The 17,971-nt window shown below is 55.6% G+C and overlaps 1 protein-coding gene across 1 annotated transcript; it reads right to left on the bottom strand.

Moving 5' to 3' along the window:
* Positions 1 to 11,047: 11,047 nt before the first annotated feature.
* Positions 11,048 to 16,284, bottom strand: LOC143692482 (uncharacterized). Its single transcript, XM_077172714.1, has 6 exons — positions 15,424 to 16,284; positions 12,927 to 13,517; positions 12,759 to 12,809; positions 12,188 to 12,554; positions 11,397 to 11,573; positions 11,048 to 11,154 (listed from the first exon to the last, which is right to left on the bottom strand). The coding sequence occupies exons 1-6, from the start codon at positions 16,282 to 16,284 to the stop codon at positions 11,048 to 11,050; spliced, it is 2,154 nt and encodes a 717-aa protein (XP_077028829.1).
* Between the last annotated feature and the right edge of the window lie 1,687 nt (positions 16,285 to 17,971).

Genomic DNA, 17,971 nt, shown 5'->3' on the forward strand with positions numbered 1-17,971 from the left:
GCCGGCTGTGAGGGTGGATCATCAGCCCAAGCTGCACTGGGCCACTGCAAGGGGCTGTGGCCATGGGCACTGCACTGACCCCACTGCTGGGTTTGGCTGCCACGGCCACCGTGAGAAATTAAACTGTCCTTGGAAACACTGGGGGGGACTGGGACATACTGGGGAACACTGGGAACGCTGTGGGAGACACTGGGACATACTGGGAGTGACACTGGGGAGGACTGGGACATACTGGGGATGCTGGGAACATTGGGGGAAGACTGGGAGACACTGGGGCATCCTGTGGATGACATTGGGTGGGAACTGGAAGGGACAGGCAATGTACACTCAGGTGTACTGGGAGGGACTGGGGAGGAACTGGGGTTTTACTGGGCTGTCCTGGGAGGGATTGGAGGGGCACTGGGGCTGTACTGGGGTAGTACTGGCGATGAACTGCGCTGTACCGGGAGAGGTTGAATGGGCTGTTCCCGCCTCCACCGCATCCCATTTGCCGAGGCTTCCGTCCATCACCACCCGCAGCCAATCAGCGCCTGGAAAGGGGCCTTGAAGGCGGTCCTCAGCTAGGCGCCATCTTTCCTTTTTGCCTACACTCCCGTCATGCCCCGCGGGCCGATTGAGCCCCATTGGAGCGGGGACTACAACGCCCGTCATGCCCCGCGCTCCAAAGAACCCCCGGTATCCGCAACCCCTCTGTGCCTTAAGTGTCCCTCAGACCCCCCAGGATCCCTCAGTCCCCCTTCAGCGCCCATTCGGCACCCCCCAGAAGCGTCCCCGGACCCCTCAGTGCTCCCAAGCCCACAGATGCCCGGTACAGCCACTTCTGGGAATTCATCTCCTCTCATCCCCCGCGGCCCCAGACCCCTCATAACACAGTCCAGCGCCGAAAACTCCTGCTGTGCCCCACGCCCTAAAGAGCCTGAGTAGAGCTCCCTGAGATCCCCGCAAGTTCTCCTGAACCGTTTACGTTACCACGAGGATCTCAAGTCGCGGCTCGGACGCAAAAGTGTCCCCCAAGTGCCTTCCCGGACCCCTAAACAAAGCGTTCGAGCCACTTCCGGGACTACGGCTCCCATCATGCTCCGCGGCGCACGTCCAGAGCTTTTCCAGCCGGGACTTCATCTCCCGTCATGCCCCGCGCTTCCACCGAGAGCCTTTGCAGTTGCGCCTCGATCTCCCGTGATACTCCCCGGCCCCGTTAAACTGTATTAGACCCGTGCCTACAACTCCCATCACACCCCGCGCCCCAGAGAGCCCCATCAGAGCCCCCCAAGTGCTGCCCCGGACCCCGAACTGTCCCTCGGAATCCCTGAGTGCCCCTCCAAGTGCCCACCCAGCTCCCCCAAGTGTCCTCCAGACCCTCAAGTTCTCTCTGAATTCCCTCCCTAGACCCAGAACTGCCCCAAATGTGCCCCAGAAAGTTCTCCCTGGACCCCAAAGTGGCCCCTTTTACCCTGTCTGTGAAAATGATAAAAAAGATGACAAAAAGGATTTAAAATGGGACTAATTAGCATAAAGAAGGAGAAATCAATAGCCACACTGGTCAATGAATTAATGAAGGGAATTGTGTTCCTTAGAACCAATGACCAATAAATTTTTTGCTTGCTAAAAAGGTATGGAATTTTTAATATAAATATTCAAATTTGGTAATACAAATATGGCATAATTTTATAAATAAGAAAAATAATTTTAATGTTATTAATTCAGTAAATTTTATTTTTAAGAGGAAATGCATAATTATTTTTACGTTTTGGGATGTCAGTCTTAAAAGGATGGTCCAAAGATCCCTTATGTGCCTGTGAGATGCAAAGCTGTGTTTCGTGTCAGGTACAAACAGGCGAAGTGTGTACTTGCGAATGCGAAATGTGTGGACATTGACAATGGGATAGTTGCGAATTCGAATAATAACTGAGGAAAACAAAGCATGGAAAAAGGCCTTTGAACCTATCTTTTGTTTGCAATTCACCCTGGTTGATTTAAGAGCATTGGAATGAAGGTGTTAAGGATGTTGCTTTTTGCTTCTATTTAATCCATAAAAGAGCTCTGCAATAATAACCTTTTGAAGTATAATTTTAGAATATTACTTGTATCCTTGAAACTATAGCTTTGGAACATATATATAGGAAATATGCTTATCTCACGCCTTATTGAAGCAGAGAAAAACAGTTTGAGAAAGGAAGATGAACATCACCTCAAGGATTTATGATTTTGACCAAAGGGAAGCTGGACATCACTGTTATGAGATTTATAGTCTCTGCAATTAAAAGGTGGACACATCTGGGGAGCTGGACTCCACCAGATGGGATTCGTCTTTCTTCTTTTGGAAACTGGACCATCACCATCTGGGGATACTCCTTTGAAAATACATCCTGAGAAATTAAAATCACAATTGTGTATAGAATTGTGATGTAATAATTTGAAATAAAAATTGCTGATGAGTAAAAATTGGAAATAGTAACTGTTGAAAAAAACTGATGAGTACCCCTATAAATACCTGTAACCCTCAATTATCGGGGTGCAGTTGGAGGGAAAACTTCCCCCACTGTACCCAGCGCTGTATTGCTCATACTTTACCATATTAGTTAATAAATTGATTGCTGCTTGAATATTGGCCTAGTCAAGCTTCTTATTCATAACATGCCTCACAAGTGCTGTCAAGGACGGAGCTTGAAGCCCTCCCCGAGGACTGAGACTGAGACCCTTCAAATTCTAACCCAGGGGTGCTGGCCTGACTGGAGCGGGATGTCTGCCATGGGAAGCGGGATGTTTCCCATAGGAACCAGTCCTGAAACAACGGGCCCCGCTCACTGCTGGCACCGGTTTGTGCTTGAATATTGGCCCAGTCAAGTTTCTCATTTATAACAGTCCCAAAGGGATCTGGGCTGATCTGGATCCAATGGCTGCAGTAGGTGTGCCATTCCTAAATCCAGTTTGGGAGAGCCACGGCCGTGTTGCTGTGTGAGCTCTGAGGTATCTGATGGTGGGAGATGCTCAGGTTTGTCCTGTTTGCATCCCCAGCTCCTGCAGAGCCGCTGTCAAACAGTGCCAGGGGATGCTCCTGGCACTGCCCCTGGCCTGGCTCAGAGCTCAGCTTTCCTCCATCAATCCCACTTCAGAGCTTCACTCTGGGGGGAAGGTGTTGGTGGGTCAGGAGCATCACAATCCAGAGAATTGGAGGATGGCTTTATGTTGGTAATTCTGGGAATGGGTTTCTCTGGCAGGATGCTGGACACCAGGGATTTCTGCCCTCCTTTCTCAGGAGAGTTTGGGTTTCTCGTGTCAGTGCTGTTCCACAGCTCCCACCATCCCTACTCCTTTCACTGACACTTCCCCAGCTTCCCAGTGTCCTTTCTGAGGGGGAAGAAAGGAACATCCATGGTGGCACCCCTTGGCTGCCTGGGGCTCCAGCTGCTCCTGGAGCTGCAGCGTGTCCGGCACAGCCGCTGTCAGTGGGGCTGGGCCTTGGTTCAGGCCCCACAGTCCCTGTCAGTGCCCACTCCCCACTGGGCTCACGCTCTGGCCGTGTGGGGCTGCTGAAGGCTCCGCGGCTCTGGCTGAGCACTCCCAGCTCTGCAGCTCCTGACTCATCCCAGGGATGGGGTCCCGCAGCCCCGGTCGGGGCCGTGTTGCCAACGGGGCCCTGCTTTGGGGTGGCCATGGGTACCTGCTGCTCCTCCACCCTCAGCAGCCCCACAGCAGAAGGGTCCTCTGGGAGCCCAGGCAAGGGATCCAGCTGTGCCATTCCCTCTGTGTCCACAGCAGCTCTCCCCAAAGTCCTTTGGGCTCCCTGAAATCCTGTCTCCTGAGGTGATCCATGCCAGGGAGTCCCAGGGCCTCTGGGCCAGTCCCAGGGGGTGTTTTTGCCATTCCCAGTCATGGTCACTTCAGCTGCTGATGTGCTCAGGCCTGAGGGGCAGCCCTCAGCCAGAGCTGGCTTACAGGACAAACCCTGGGCATTATGTGACTAACACCATCAGTTTTAGTTAGCTAAAAATAGATGACCAAGGTGCTTCTGCAGCTGTTTAACACCAAGCCAGCTGCTTTGGAGACTTTCACATAATCTTGTGTAGTTACCTGCAAGAAATGTATCACTCTGAGAAATTTTCCCAACTGACATGAATAGAGGCTTGTAGGATATTTTAGGGGAAACCCTCCAAGCCAGGGACTCGGCTCTGGCGAAGCCCTGGGTCTTCCTGGTCAGCAAAAGTGCCAGGAGACCCAGGAGTTCATGGGCTAAAAATATAATCCAGTTCCTTTGACTTGCTGATTTGGGCCTAAAAACCTGGACCCACTTTTGGAGCAAATGGGGAGACCTCACCTACGGGTGGATGCACCACGTGGGATTTTCCCAAGTGCTTGCAAGAGTTCTCCAGGTCCTCACTGTGAAATGGGGCTCCCCAGCGACTGCAGACTCTGGGTGATGGTAAAGTGTTTAGGCAATTGGGGATGTGTCTTTCTCAGTCCCTATCCTTTCTCTCCTGTAATAATGATTAGGTGCATTACCTTGCTTCTTTTTGCTTGTTGCTAAAGCCAAGCATGCAGTTGTATTGAATGTATAATTTTGTGTTGCCTTAACACTCACAGTAAAATAAGACCATTCTTCCCATTGGTTTCTGTGTTCTTTAAATCAGCCCTGTCAGCTGGCAGAACAGGTATCAGAACCTGATGAAAGCCAGGCTCTGCTGTGATCTAGCTGGGCCCCATGGAATGCAGAGGGCCACTGTCAGTCCATGGAACCCATGGGAGCAAGGCTCAGATGTGAGAAAGGCGTGCACCAAGGAACCCCAGAGACCCTGATGGAGCCAGGGCTGCAGGGTGTCACAGAGGGAGGGACCTCATGGCAGCAGGAGAGCACTGTGAGGCTGGGGAACAACGTGGCACCAAGGTTCCTCTGGGACTTGACAGAACCCCATGGACGTGGATGGCCCCAAACGGGGCCCAGAGACACTTCCCAGACAAAGCCCAGGGAGGGGGATTTGCTTTATTCAGCGCCGGGTGTGCGGGGATATCTCCTCCTGACAGCACACAGCACACAGAGATTACAATGGATGGTTATACTCTATGCACATCCATGGTTTTCCTTAGAAAAGGTGTGGTTATGCAAACGATCTCTCAGCACTCGTTACCATCATTAGCATGCGCCAGGCGCAGGCGCAGCGCGCACTGGTGCTGGCACTGAGGAAGGCTCCGCGTCTTCCTCGGGGGTCTCCTGATGAAGGCTGGACGTCTTCATCGCCGTGCCCTTTGCACCTTTCTCCTCTAGGCATGCACAGTCTCTTGTTGGCTGTTTCAGCAATTTCCTCACTGGTTTTAGCAAGCTCTGCCTTTCATTTCTGCCAATTTTGTTCCCTGTTTCTTGCCAACATTCATCCTGTGTCTTGAGCTTGTGGCTGAATCTTTGCAAGCTTCCATATTGGGTGCAGTGTCTCTTATTCTTGCCCAGGTATGCCTGGGCACAGTGCTTTTAACCCTTTCACAGCCAAGGACTGGAGAGCCACTCCTGGACCCTGGGAATTCCTGCAGGTGCACCCACCTTTGCAGACAATGAGGCTCCAACCTCACTGTGAGAGGGCCCAGCTTTTACACTGTTAAACAAACAAGCTGACACCACTGCTGGTGTGGGAACATCTGGTTTCATTCTCCTGATTGGCTTCTCCCAAAGCCTGGCCAGGGCTCAAGGAGGAACCAAGGGAGGTGACTTTGATCCCACAGCCTCAAACAAAGCCAGATGGGATCTGGCCTGCTTTCTAAATACAGGAACGTAAATCCATATTTCACCAATGAACACATACAGAGATCATATTGCTAATAATGATTCATTGATGAGTGGATACAAATATTACCTTTGGTTGAGAGGTTCATCTGGAGCTCAGTTTGCCTCAGGGCCTGTTGTTCAGGCCTCAGTCAGGGCCTGGTGAGGCCTCAGTGCTTCACTCAGTGCTTTGACCTACAGATGAACTGCAACCTTCAGAACAATTGCAATAACACAGTTTAAATTTAGGTATTAGGCACAAAGGCATCAGCTCTTGTTCTTCAATTAAGTGCTGCTCAAGTTCATTACTCAGAGCTATAATTTTAATTCCTTTTAAAACATGCCTAATTAGTTGCTATTCTCTGTTCTTTATCAAATGCCCGTTCTTTCCTTGAGACTGTGTCTCTTTTTAGACATGTCCCAGTGCTCCATTTCCAGCACAAGGTGTCATAATAACTCCAACATGGAATCATAACACACCAAGTGCTCACAATGCAATGATTGCAGTGACTGCCACGAATGCATTTCACAGCAGCCTCCAATTTGGGAGCCAATCCCACTATGAGGAATTTTCTTCTTTCTGCCTCTCTTCTACTGATCTTTCTCTTGAGGTGATTCCTGATTGTTGGACCTCAAACGCAGCACTGATAGACATTCCTGCAACATTCCTGTCCTGGAATAGCCCAGGATCCTCCCTGGCCAGCAAGCAGATAATCCAAGGCCGTGCAGTTCTGCAGAGCCCCATTTGTGATTGTTGGAGCTCGCAGGATGTGCTGTTGGATATTTTAACAGCATCACTTCTTACTTCTTCTAATAATTGATTTAGTTCATTAATGTAAATTGGGTGCAGCCATGCACAGCCAGGGGTTTCCATTTCCCCACTGGGCCATTGTTAAGGGCATGGAGCACATCTGGGAGATGGGTTCTCCATGGGCAAAGGTTCCCATCTCCTCATTTTTTCAGCTGCTCTTTTAACAACCCCTTCACCCATTCAACCAATCCTGCAGCTTGTGGATTGTCTGGGATATGAAAAACCCAGCAGTCTTAATCACTGAATTTCTCACAGTAATAGAAAAAGCACTCTGCATCACAGTATCAGCAAATCCTGTAAAAACAGCCAATTTCATCCCTTCCTCATTTATTCCTTGTATACAATTCACAAAGTTTACCACTGACATTTGGGTCCTGGCCAGTCCTTTTCTGTAGAGTATTTAGTGTCAGAGTGAGCAGACAAAGCTGACAAATTAGTATTGTCAGCATTATTTCACATTATCAATTTTTAAATACATAGATAAAAATATAAATTATTGTGTTATATTACATATAAGTATTACAACAACAACAACAACAACAACAACAACAACAACAACAACAACAACAATAATAATAATAATAATAATAATAATAATAATAATAATTCACTTGTCCAAATGAACCTGAGCTCAAGATTAAAACCTTCTGTCACTCCATGTGGGAGTGTTACAACAACAGTTTTTCCTTCTGTTGGTGCTGTTTCCAATGTGTTGTTAACAAAATTCACCCTCGTCTTCCCACACCCAGAAGTTCTTTCCTTTTCCATGTGCAATTTTTGGATGCATTTTAAGCCATCCAGGGGTTCAGCCTCTTTTACCCGACTGCCCCACTGCTCCCACGGGGCTGCGACCTCAGCCCACTCCAGAGCCAGGGAACTCCAGGGAAGGGCTTCCCATCTGGGAATTTCTGATGGCACTGATTCCTCACAGTTACACTGAACAAGTGACATTTTGTTGGGATCTGGCCAGACTGGGCCAGTTTTGTTTTACCAGTGGGCAGGGTCAGCACCAAAGACACAGACACCAACTGAAGGAATCAGTGTCATTTCCTGCAGCTCAAAGCAGCAAAGAATCACAACAGGAGCAGCTCAGCAATGCACCCAACCATCCCCACCAAAGATTGCCTGCAGTGATTGAGAAAGATCCAGCCCCAGTTACCCTCAGCCTTTACCATCCCCCAGGTCCACACAGCAGCTGGGGAAGCTGTCACAGCCAAGGGCTGCAGAGCCACTCCTGGGCACTGGCAATTCCTGCAGGTGCCTCCAGCCACAGGTGAGGCTCCAACCCCGCTGGGAGAGGGCCCAGCTCTGACAGTGCTGAATGGACAAACTGACAGCACTGCTAGTGTGCCAACATCTGGTTTCATCCTCCTCTTGGGTCCCTCCCAAAGCCTGGCCAGGGCCCCAGGAGGGACTAAGGGAGGTGACTTTGACCATTCAGCCCCAAACAAGGCCAGATGTCAGATTTCATGGCCTTGTCTGGCTTCTAAATACACAAAGGTCAATACATGTTTCACTAATGAGTGGCTACATCTATCACAGTGCTAATGACCATGCACATTTCATCAGGGAGCAGATACAAAGATAACCTTTGCTTGGAAGGTGCATCCAGAGGCCACCTTGGGCTCAGGGCCTGCTGTTCAGGCCTCACTCAGGGCTGCTGTCCAGGCCTTGGCACTTCAGGGACGTGGTTTAGTGCTGGGCTTGGCACTGCTGGCTGAGCGGCTGAACTGGGTGAGCTCAGAGGGCTTTTCCAAGAGAAAGGATTCTGTGATTCCATGATTCTATCCACTGCGTTCAGCTGGGTCCATGTTAGCAGCATTCATTTGCTCAGAAAGTCTCCTCTTGCCCAGCTCCTGTGGCCTGAGGCTTCAGCTCCTTCAGCTCCTGGTGCTGAGCTGCTCATGCTGAACGAGACGACTCGGGGAGAAGAGCACAGTCCATGCAATTCCTTCTGGGACATGGAGAGGGGAGGCTGTGCAAACAGGAGCATTGTTTGCTGTGGCCTCCTCTCTGCCCTTCACGCCTTTCAGTGCTTGGAACCAGCCAAGAGCTTTCTCCAAGAGTGCAATGGAGCAGCTGTTCCTGCTCCTGGCTCTGGCTCTCTCCAGTCTCTGCCCTTGCCTGCTTCTGTCCCTCGTGCTGTGCCCTCTGTTCCCCCAGGGCTGGCTGGCTGCTGCCCAGGACTGTGGCACTGGCACAGATCCAGTGCTCCAGAGCCTCCTTTCTGTGCCCTTGGAGCTGCCTGGGCACAGCAGCCTTTTCCATCTGCAAGCTCCCCATGGACAGGGAGTGCCCAGCTCCGTTCCTTGCACAGCCTCCAGGAGCCCAGGGCTGCCATCTCAAGTCCCTGCTGGCACTGGGGGCTCCCAGGTGCCTCAGGCTGCTGTGACACCGCTGCACACGGGAGGGAACAGGGCAGGGGCTGTGCTGAAAGTCAGCTCCATCTGCTGCTGCTGCTGCTGCTGCTGCTGCTGCTGCTGTGGGGTCATTTGTGCAGCCCTGGCCCAGAGTCAGGGATCACATCCTGCCAGTCTCTTCCAGCCCTGGCTGCTCAGAGTTTGGGCCCTGGAGCCTCAGGTGGGCAAAGGCAGCTGCTCCTGGTCCCTCTGTGTGCCCGTGTTCAGCAGTGCTGCTCCATCAGTCTGTGCCCAGCAACAGGGAAAAGCCTCAGCCCTGCAGGGCCAGGAGCTGCCGGGCTCTGCCTGAGCAGCTCAGCCAGCAGGAAGGGAGCTGCTCCACACGGGAACCAGGAGCAAAGGACATTCCTTCGATAGGACATGTTTTCTATTTAAAAGAAAAAAAAAAAGAAAAAGGGAAAAAAATAGGTAAATTGTAAAAGATAAGAATAAAATCCAAGTGTTAGTGAAAAAACATAACATAATGTTAGTGAAAAAAACAAAACATAAATGCAAAGTTACATTCTTTGCATTAAGAGGTAAATGATCTTTTTAAAAAGAGAACTCAGTTATTTACATTGTAAATGTGCTGATGGCATGGATCCATCTTACTGACCTCAGCACCCTTTTTTGAAAAGTTTTTGAGGTTGTTTCCAACATTGTTAATTTGTGGGTGAAGCAATGGGAAATTGCTTTGTGCCCTGCCACCTCCAAGCAGAACTGGGAATGGAAACTCTGTCAAGCCCCAAATCCTTTAGAAGATGCCCTTCCTTCTCACCCTCAGTTAATGAGCTGCACATTCCTGTTGAAACTGTCAGGGGTTTCTTAAAGACACAAAGTCCCACTTAGGGCTTTTTGCTCTGGTTTGGCAGTGCAGAAGGGCAATTCTCCATCCACCAGCTCCAGACTGCACTGCCTCAGGAGCACGGCCCACTCGCCAGCTTTGGCCCACTCGTGGCACTGCTAGAGGAGGAAGAAAGTGCAACTGCACAATTCCAGCCAATCAAGAAGGAAGAATGGGACAGACAAAACAGCCTGTACAGATGCAGGCGTTCAGCTGGGACTGTGGAGAGTTTGGGTCCTTGCCAATTGGATGTGTGTCCCCAGCTGCAATCTCTGGGCCTGCAGCAGAGTCTCACTCACCTGCCAAAGCAGAAAGCTCAGGCGCTGTGCTCGCAAGGGGCTCGTCTGATGCAGAGCTGTCAGAGCAATGTGAGGGCAGAGCCAGCCCAGCTGGGCCCAGGGCTGAGCCCAGCAGAGCCCTGGCAGAGCCCAGAGCAGCCTCAGCAGCCGCAGAGCCCGGCTGCAAGGAGAGAAAGCAGAAACCGCCCGTCAGCTGAGGGCTCCTGGGCCCTTGTGCCAAGGCCTGTGGGGCCCAGGCCATGCTGGCTGTGCCCAGAGCTGTGCCCAGAGCTGCCTATCCCTGCTGCCTTTGGCAGCAGAGCAGGAGGGCAGGACATGTGCCCAGCCTGCAGCCAGCCACAGCACATCCAGCCCTCAGCAGCTGCCCAGAGCCAAAAAGCAGCTGGGCAGCGACTGAAGAATTCATTGCATCTGCCCCAGCAAAGGGGGAACCTTTGGTGCCCGGCCAGGCCGTGCCAGGACCAGATCTGGGAGCATCCCCCTGCCTGTGGACTCACCTGCAAATTGGGCCTGGAGCCTGGCTTTGAAGAAGGTGCCAGAATCCAAGTCCATCATCTTCAGCTGGCCAGGCCGAGGAAGAGATTGTCACCCTTGAGGTTGTCCTTGGTGTCTCCAGCAGCAGCCCTACCTGGTACAGCTTCTCCAGGGGCTCCTTCTCCTTCCCTGGGGCCAGACCAGGCTGTCAGGGCTCTGCCCAGGGCCCCAGCCATCCATGAACCAGACAAACCAAACCAGGGGGGATGGTGGCCACCAGTGCTTGCCACACCAGGTCTCCAGCTCAGCTCCAGCCCAAGAGCTGCGTGTTCCCTTCTGCTGACCCCTGCTCAGAGCTACAGGCAGCACAAAACCAGCCTGGTTTGCTTTGCCACTGAGTGCCAAGAGATGTGTGCAGCTGGTACCTGCCAGGCCCTGGATCCAACTGTGCACATGGATCTCTCCCATCTTCTAGGGCAGAGGAACACCCTGCACCCAAGGATGACAGAAAAGCTCTTCTAAGGACGGCCTGTCTGAGGGTTGCATGGACAAACACCTCTTAATGATATCCTGGCACTCTGGGGAGAGAAACCAGAAATCACCAGTCAGCTGGAGAAGTTGCCCCCCTGTTCCCGTGCCCAGGCCATGCTGGGTGTGCCCAGAGCTGGGCCTAAACTTCCCCATGGATGCTCTGTTTGGAGGAGAGCAGGAGAGCAGGACCTGTGCCGCCTCCTCAGCAGCTGCCAGAGCAGGATGCCCACGAGCCTGCTGCTGTCTCCCAGCACTGGGATCCCCCCCGTGCCCAGAGATGAGGATCCACCTTGAGAGAGCCATCGTGGGAACAAGATCCGCCCCCGGATGATCTCCTGGCCCCTCCTGAACGGGTGCTTGCCCATGACCAGGTGGCACAGCAGGAGGCCCAGGGACCAGATCGTCGCTGCCTCGCCGTGGTAGCGTTGGTGCTGGATCCACTCTGGTGGGCTGTAGGACAGGGTTCCTGTGGAACACAGACACAGCTCAGCAGGGGGATGCTGCTGCTCCCAGAGCCCGGCCCCAGCATCCCTGGCCATGTGGGGGCTGCCCCAGAGCCACACGGGGTGAGCGCTGCCCTCTCACCAGCACCTGGGACTCGTGTACAAACTCGGGGCTGGAAAAGAAGCCACTGGTGCTGGAAGAGGGCAGCAGAAACCCTGGGAAGGCCCAACCATGACACACAAAGGAAAACCCCACCCACTGGTGGAGAAAACCCACTCTCCTCCCCATCTGCACGGCCCCCAGAAATGTTAATAAGCCAAGGCAAACAAGGGGAGCAGAGCAGTCCAAGCCCTTCCTCGCCTGCACACCAAACCATCCGGGGCACGGGGTCAGACCTCCCTCTCTGCTACCCCCATGGGGGTTTGTGTCGGGCTGGCTGCCCCAGCTCCAGCCCCAGCCCAGGCCACAGTGGGTGCTGAAGGCTGTCGGCAGGGCTGGCAGCTGGCCCCCCTCACACCCCACCCAAATCAACTCGGATCCAGCATCAATCCCATCCCGGCTGCAATAGGGGGAAGCCCCGGTGCTGCACCCAGGCTGGGCCATGAGATGCCCAGGAGCATCCCCTGGAGGGCTCACCTGCAAACTGGGTGTAGGCTGTGTCTTGGAGGAAGGTGCCACATCCAAAGTCAATGAGTTTCAGCTGCCCGCTGGCCAGGTCGAGCAGGATGTTCTCGGGCTTGATGTCCCTGTGCAGGACCCCGCAGGCGGTGCAGTGCCGCACGGCCTCCAGCACCTGGCGGAACAGCGCCCGCGCCTCCTCCTCCGGCAGGAACCCCCGCTCCGCCAGGAAAGCCGAGAGCTCCTGGCACCGCTCCGGACGCTCCAGCACCAGCACGAAGCTGTCGGGGAGCTCGAGCCACTCCAGGAGCTGAATGACAGCGGCACAGCCACGGGACACCTTGGCCAGCAGCACGATCTCCAGCGGCGCGCTGCTGCCGTCGGGCTGCGGGAGGAGCGCGGTGCCGTCAGTGGGGCTGAGGCCGTGCCGGGGCTCTGGGAGCCCTCAGCCAGCCCGGAATGCTCTGCACGCCCCGCTCAGCCCACGCCCGCTCTCCCCGCAGGGCTCCCGGCGGCTCCCACCCTGCCGGGCCCCGGCTCCTCGCCGCCCGGCCCGGCCCGGCTGCCGCCGCTGGCCCCGCTCACTCACCAGCTCGCCCCAGTGCCGGATGCGATCCCGCGGCACGCGTTTGATGGCCACCTGCGAGCGAGGGAGAGCCATGGGCTGAGCTCGCCGCCCGTCCTGCCCAGCCCCATCCTCCGCCCTTCTCCTCCTCCTCCTCCTCCCACTCCGCCCGCCGCCGGCCCCGCCGCTCACCGGGGCGCCATCCGAGAGCCGCGTCCCCGAGCAGACGCTGCCGAAACCGCCGCGCCCCAGCAGCGAACCCACTCGGTACCGCTCCTGCAGGGCCTCGTGCGCCTTCCCTGCGGGCGAGACGCGGCTGTCAGCGCTCGGCCCGGGGCCAGCAACGGCCCCCGAGCGCGCCCCGAGCGGCCCAGGCCGGGCATCCCCACCCGCCCACGGCCCCGACGGCTCGGGGCCGGCGGCCGCGCTGCCGAGCGGCGGAGCTCGGGCCGGGGAAGCCGCAGCGGAGGCGGCGGGAGCGGCAGCGTCGCCTGTGTCCTCCACGGGCCCCGGGAGGAGCCGGAGCCGGGGCCGGGGCCGGGGCCGGGGTCGGGGCCGGGACTGGACCCTGCGTCGGGTCCGGGGCCGGGCTCGGGCCAGGCGGAGCCGAAGGGCGGCGATGCCGCCCCCGCACCAGGCACTGATGCCGGCCCAGCAGCACCACCGCCAGTACGGCCAGAGCCGGGCGGAGGCGAGAGCGCGGCGGGACAGCCGGGGCCGGGCACGGGGCAGCCCCGCCCGGGGCCGGGGGCGGGCCGGGGGCATGGCCCGGCCCGGCAGGGGAGAGGGAGGCGGGGAGAGGAGAGGGACGCCGGGCAAGGGACCCCGAGAGAAGGGTGCCCGACAGCGGGAACGGGAGAGAAAGAGAAAGAAAGAGAGAAAGAGAAAGGGTTCTCTCGAATATCTGCTTTTGCTGCTGCTGCTGCCGCCGCTGCTGCTGCCGCTGCCGCCGCCGCTGCAACTGAAGCACCGGGGCCGTTCGTCCCCGTGTCCGTTCCCCGCTCGCCCCACGAGCCCCACGTTCGAGCCCCGCGCGCCCCGGGCACAGCCCCTGAGTCTGTCCAAACACGGGAACTTTGCAGCGGTGAGCCCAGATGCAGAGCCCTGACTCCTGCACACCGGCACAGCAATCCCCTCGCTTGCTGCTCTGCATTGTCCTGGCTGAGGGTCAAACACTGTCGGGCCACCTTCCCTTGCTGTAGGATTCCTACCTGACCCCAGCACTGCACTTACATCTCCAGTGTTGCCTTCCAGTAAAACCAGGGGAAGGAAAACTGTGTGTGGCTCATGGTATTTTCAAGTGTCTAAAAATCACTGAGTCACCGATCTTAGAGGTGCGGTGCATCTGGGATTCCTGGGATGGAGAAGTAGTGCAACATGGAAAAGGGGACCATAGAAATGAAGGAAAAGATCTTGGATTATTTCATTCATTTTCATTTCCCTTCTGGAAAGCTGTTTCAGTTTTCCAGGAATCCTCTCCTGTCTCTCTTCCCAAGAATGTCTCATGGAGAACAAGGTCAAGCTTCTGTCACAAGATTTGCCAGCAGGAAATTATGCCACTGGTGAAATCTTCATGATGACTGTTTGTGCTGGCTTAGGGCAAATTTGGCGAGGAAACCTCCAAAAGGGGTCTGTTTTGCAGAGATAGCCAAAAACTCCACAACTTTGTGTAAGTTGTAAAGCCGGTATGTTTATTATTACAGCGCCGGATGCATGCAGAGATTACTCTCCTTAAAAGACATGCGTACCTCTGGGAACTTCAGGTCCCTTTTTATCCTCCTCTCAAATACATATCCATACAATTTCACAATAGGTTCATACATATTCATTTTTAGAAATTTTGCGTGACATTTGCCACTAGTTCTTCTTTATCAGAAAGAATTCTTAGGTGAGGTTGACCTGCTTTCACAGCAGTCTCTCTGTGTCTCTTTATCACCCTCTGTCCCGTCCCCCCCTTAACTCTGTCCTTCACTGAATCAGATTCCCTGAGCCTAGGCTTTGCAGTCAGGTGTCACCCTGAGTTTTTAAGATTTTCTAAGCCTTCTGATGTTGACATTCTTGTAGTGAATTTTCTCACACACTTTCTGTAAATAACTTATTGTTTTGCATTCCTTTATGGAGGAGGAGAGAGTTGATGGACTGTTGGTTTAACCAGTGGCATTGGAGAGGTGCCACTGTCACCCTCCAATCCACTGTCACTTTTGGAAAACTATAAATGTTGGAGTCAGAAAATAAACGGCCCTTTTTTCCTCTTTCACCTTGAGAACGGTGTGAGCGTGTGTTCCTTTGTGTCCTATAGCGACATTTGGTGACCCTGACGTGTGTATTGCAGCAGGTTGCGGTGAGGTTTTCCCCCCCCCCCTCTCTTTGGTGCTTTGCCTGCAGTTCTTGGGGTAATGGCGAGCGCTGTGGGTTTTGAGGAGGATCTCCTCCTTTTGGATCTTTGGAGGGGGGTCCTGGAGTGGAAACAGATTTCTGTTTCCTGGGATGACTTTGAGAGGTTGTTTCTGTGGGCCCGGGAGCGAGGGTTTCTTTTGGGTCCTGAGAGGGTGTTCTCCAGGGAGGAGTGGTCTCGTGTGGGGACCTGCCTCATGGAGGCCCTTTTTGACGATTGCACGCTAGATGCGGGACCGCTGCTGGTGCAGTGGAAGAGATGTGTGGAGCTTTGGGAGGGGTCTGGCTCTTGTACCCCTCGGAGTTCCCAGGGAAGCTCTTCTGCCTCGGACGTGGAGGAGGGGGAGTTTGAGTTTTTGTCCGATGTGGAGTCCCCCTCCCCATCTCCGGACGGTGTGCTGGGGGGCGGAGCCCCGTGGGTTTCTGCGGGCTCTGTGAATTCGGCGGGCCGTCCTTGTCCTGCTTCGCCCGGCGTGGGCGGTGGGGTGGGGGACGGGTCACCTTTTCTTTGTGCCTTTCCGGTTCTTGAGGGCCAGCCTCCGCCTCGGCTTGAATCTGGTTCGGTGACGACCTGGTGTCCGAATTGCGGGGTTTCCACGAAGTTCCCCCTGGCCACGGCGGGGGCGGGGTCGCCCACCTCCGGGCCGGGCTCATCGGCGGGGGGGGTGACTTCGCCCGTCCCTGGTCCTGCACAGCCTGCTGGGCATGCGCAGTCGGTGGAAGCACCCGGGGGCGGGATGTCACCTGCCCCTGGGCCAGCGCAGCCCGCTGAGCGTGTGCAGTCGGTGGACGCAGCCGGGGGCGGGGCGTCAGTCAGCGTTCTGTCCGGTCCCGCTCCTGTGGGCGGGCAGCCCACCCCTCTCTGCTCGGTGGGGGCGGTACCCGCTGGGCGGTCTTGTGATTTGGGACGGACCCTCATAGGGGGCTTGCCGGGCTCCCTAGTGCCATCCCGCAGCGACGCAGCTGCGCGGACTGCGTCTCTCTCGGCGTCCCGTCCCTCCCCTGTGTCGGGGGCCGGGGGCCCCGCGCCGGTCTCGTCCCGGCCCGCGCCGGATTTGCGGGCCAGGACGGTACCTGCGTCCGCCGGGGCGCCCCCTGCTGGAGCTGTAACACGACAGGGCGCTGGGGTGTTTACCTTTAGCGCACCTGTTGACATGGCCAGCGGGAGGCCGGTGGGTGCCTGGGGCCACGGCACTTCCTCGTCGAATTTGTGGATGCTTCCTGCCTGTCAGGTGACCGTGCGTCCCAGGCATCCCGAACGTTTTTGGCGAGAGGCGAAAACCAAGACTGACGAGATGAATGAGCCTGTTTCCTCGCGGCACCTGCAGGGTCGCGGGGCGGGCTCCTTTGGCTCTGCCGGTGCTGCGGGGGGCCCAGGGCCGAGTGGTGTTGGCCTGGCTCCCAGGCGACTTTCGTCTTTTGCCCCTGTTGGGCCTGAGGACCAGGGAGCGTCAGGTGCGGTGGCTTTGCCAGGGGATCCTCAGGTTTTCCCTGTGCTCAGGGGTGTTGCTCATAACACCTATGAACCCCTTTCATATAAGCTGGAGAAGGAGCTCCGTGAGGCAGTTGCTCAGCATGGTTTGGGGTCTGCTGAGGTTATGCGGACTCTCCGGAGGGTTGATTCAGACAGGCTGACGCCTTACGATATCCGTCATGTGGCACGTTCTCTTTTTGACCCTGTGCAGTATGGTGTCTTTGAAACCAAGTGGGCTCGGTTGGCGGCCCACGCGGTGTTGCGGAATGCTGCACTGGGTCCGCAGGACCCCAGGCGTGGGGTTGTTGCTGACATGCTGCTGGGAACAGGGCTTTATGAGAATGTTCAAGGGCAGGTTGGATTTGATCCCCTTGTGCTTGAACAGTGCCACTCGCTGGGCATGGCTGCGATTGTTCAGACCCTGGAAATGGCTGCTCCGAGGCCGCCGTTCCCGACCATTGTCCAGGGGGATGACGAGCCTTTCATGACGTTTGCGGAAAGGCTGATTGCATCCGTGGAGAGGCAGGTGCCTGATCCTGTGGCAAGGAGCGTTACGATTACGAACCTTGTCAAGTGCAATTGCAATGCTGCTTGTAGGAAAGTCATAGTGGCTCTGCCTGGTGATCCTACTGTCTCTGAGATGGCGGAGGCCTGTGCAGACATCGTCCCCCAGGATTGGAAGTTGGCTGCCATGGCTGCCGCTGTGCAGCCGGTTTGGACGGCGCCGCAGGGCAAGCGGCCGCAGCGGGGGATTGCACAGGCTGGCAAGAAGCAGGGGAAGAAAGCGCAGAAGGTGAAGTTCCCCATGTTCTTGTGTGGTCGGTGTGGTAGGCCAAATCATATGTCTGATGTGTGCAAGGCGACTGTTCATGCTAATGGCCAAGCTTTGCCAGGCTCGGGAAACGGCAAGCGGAGCGTGCAGGGGGGACGCGTGCGGACACAAGCTTCTCTCCAGACCCCGGTGCCGATGGAGGTCTCCTTTGCCGTCTTGCAGCCAGCACCCGTGGATCAGCAGGAGTGGATGTCTGCACCGCAGCAACAGTTGTGTTAGAGTCTTCTCAGATATGCAAGGTTCCCCTGGATGTCTTTGGTCCCTTGGGTGGGGGCATGAGTGCTCTCCTTATGGGGAGGTCTAGTGCCACCCTTCAGGGCATCATTGTGCACCTGGGGCTCATCGATGCGGATTTCACGGGGCAGATTTGTGCCATGGTCTCCACACCCACCCCCCCCCAACACGATCCTGAAAGGGACGCGGCTTGCTCAACTTGTGCCTTTCAAGTCCTCTGTTTGCAGGTCAGCTGATCAGTCGCGTGGAGCTGGCGGTTTTGGCTCCACTGGGCCACCTCAAGTTCTGGAGGTGGACTGGACT

This window comes from Agelaius phoeniceus (genome assembly GCF_051311805.1).
Source record: "Agelaius phoeniceus isolate bAgePho1 chromosome W unlocalized genomic scaffold, bAgePho1.hap1 SUPER_W_unloc_1, whole genome shotgun sequence".
In the NCBI taxonomy this organism is placed as follows: Eukaryota; Metazoa; Chordata; class Aves; order Passeriformes; family Icteridae; genus Agelaius; species Agelaius phoeniceus.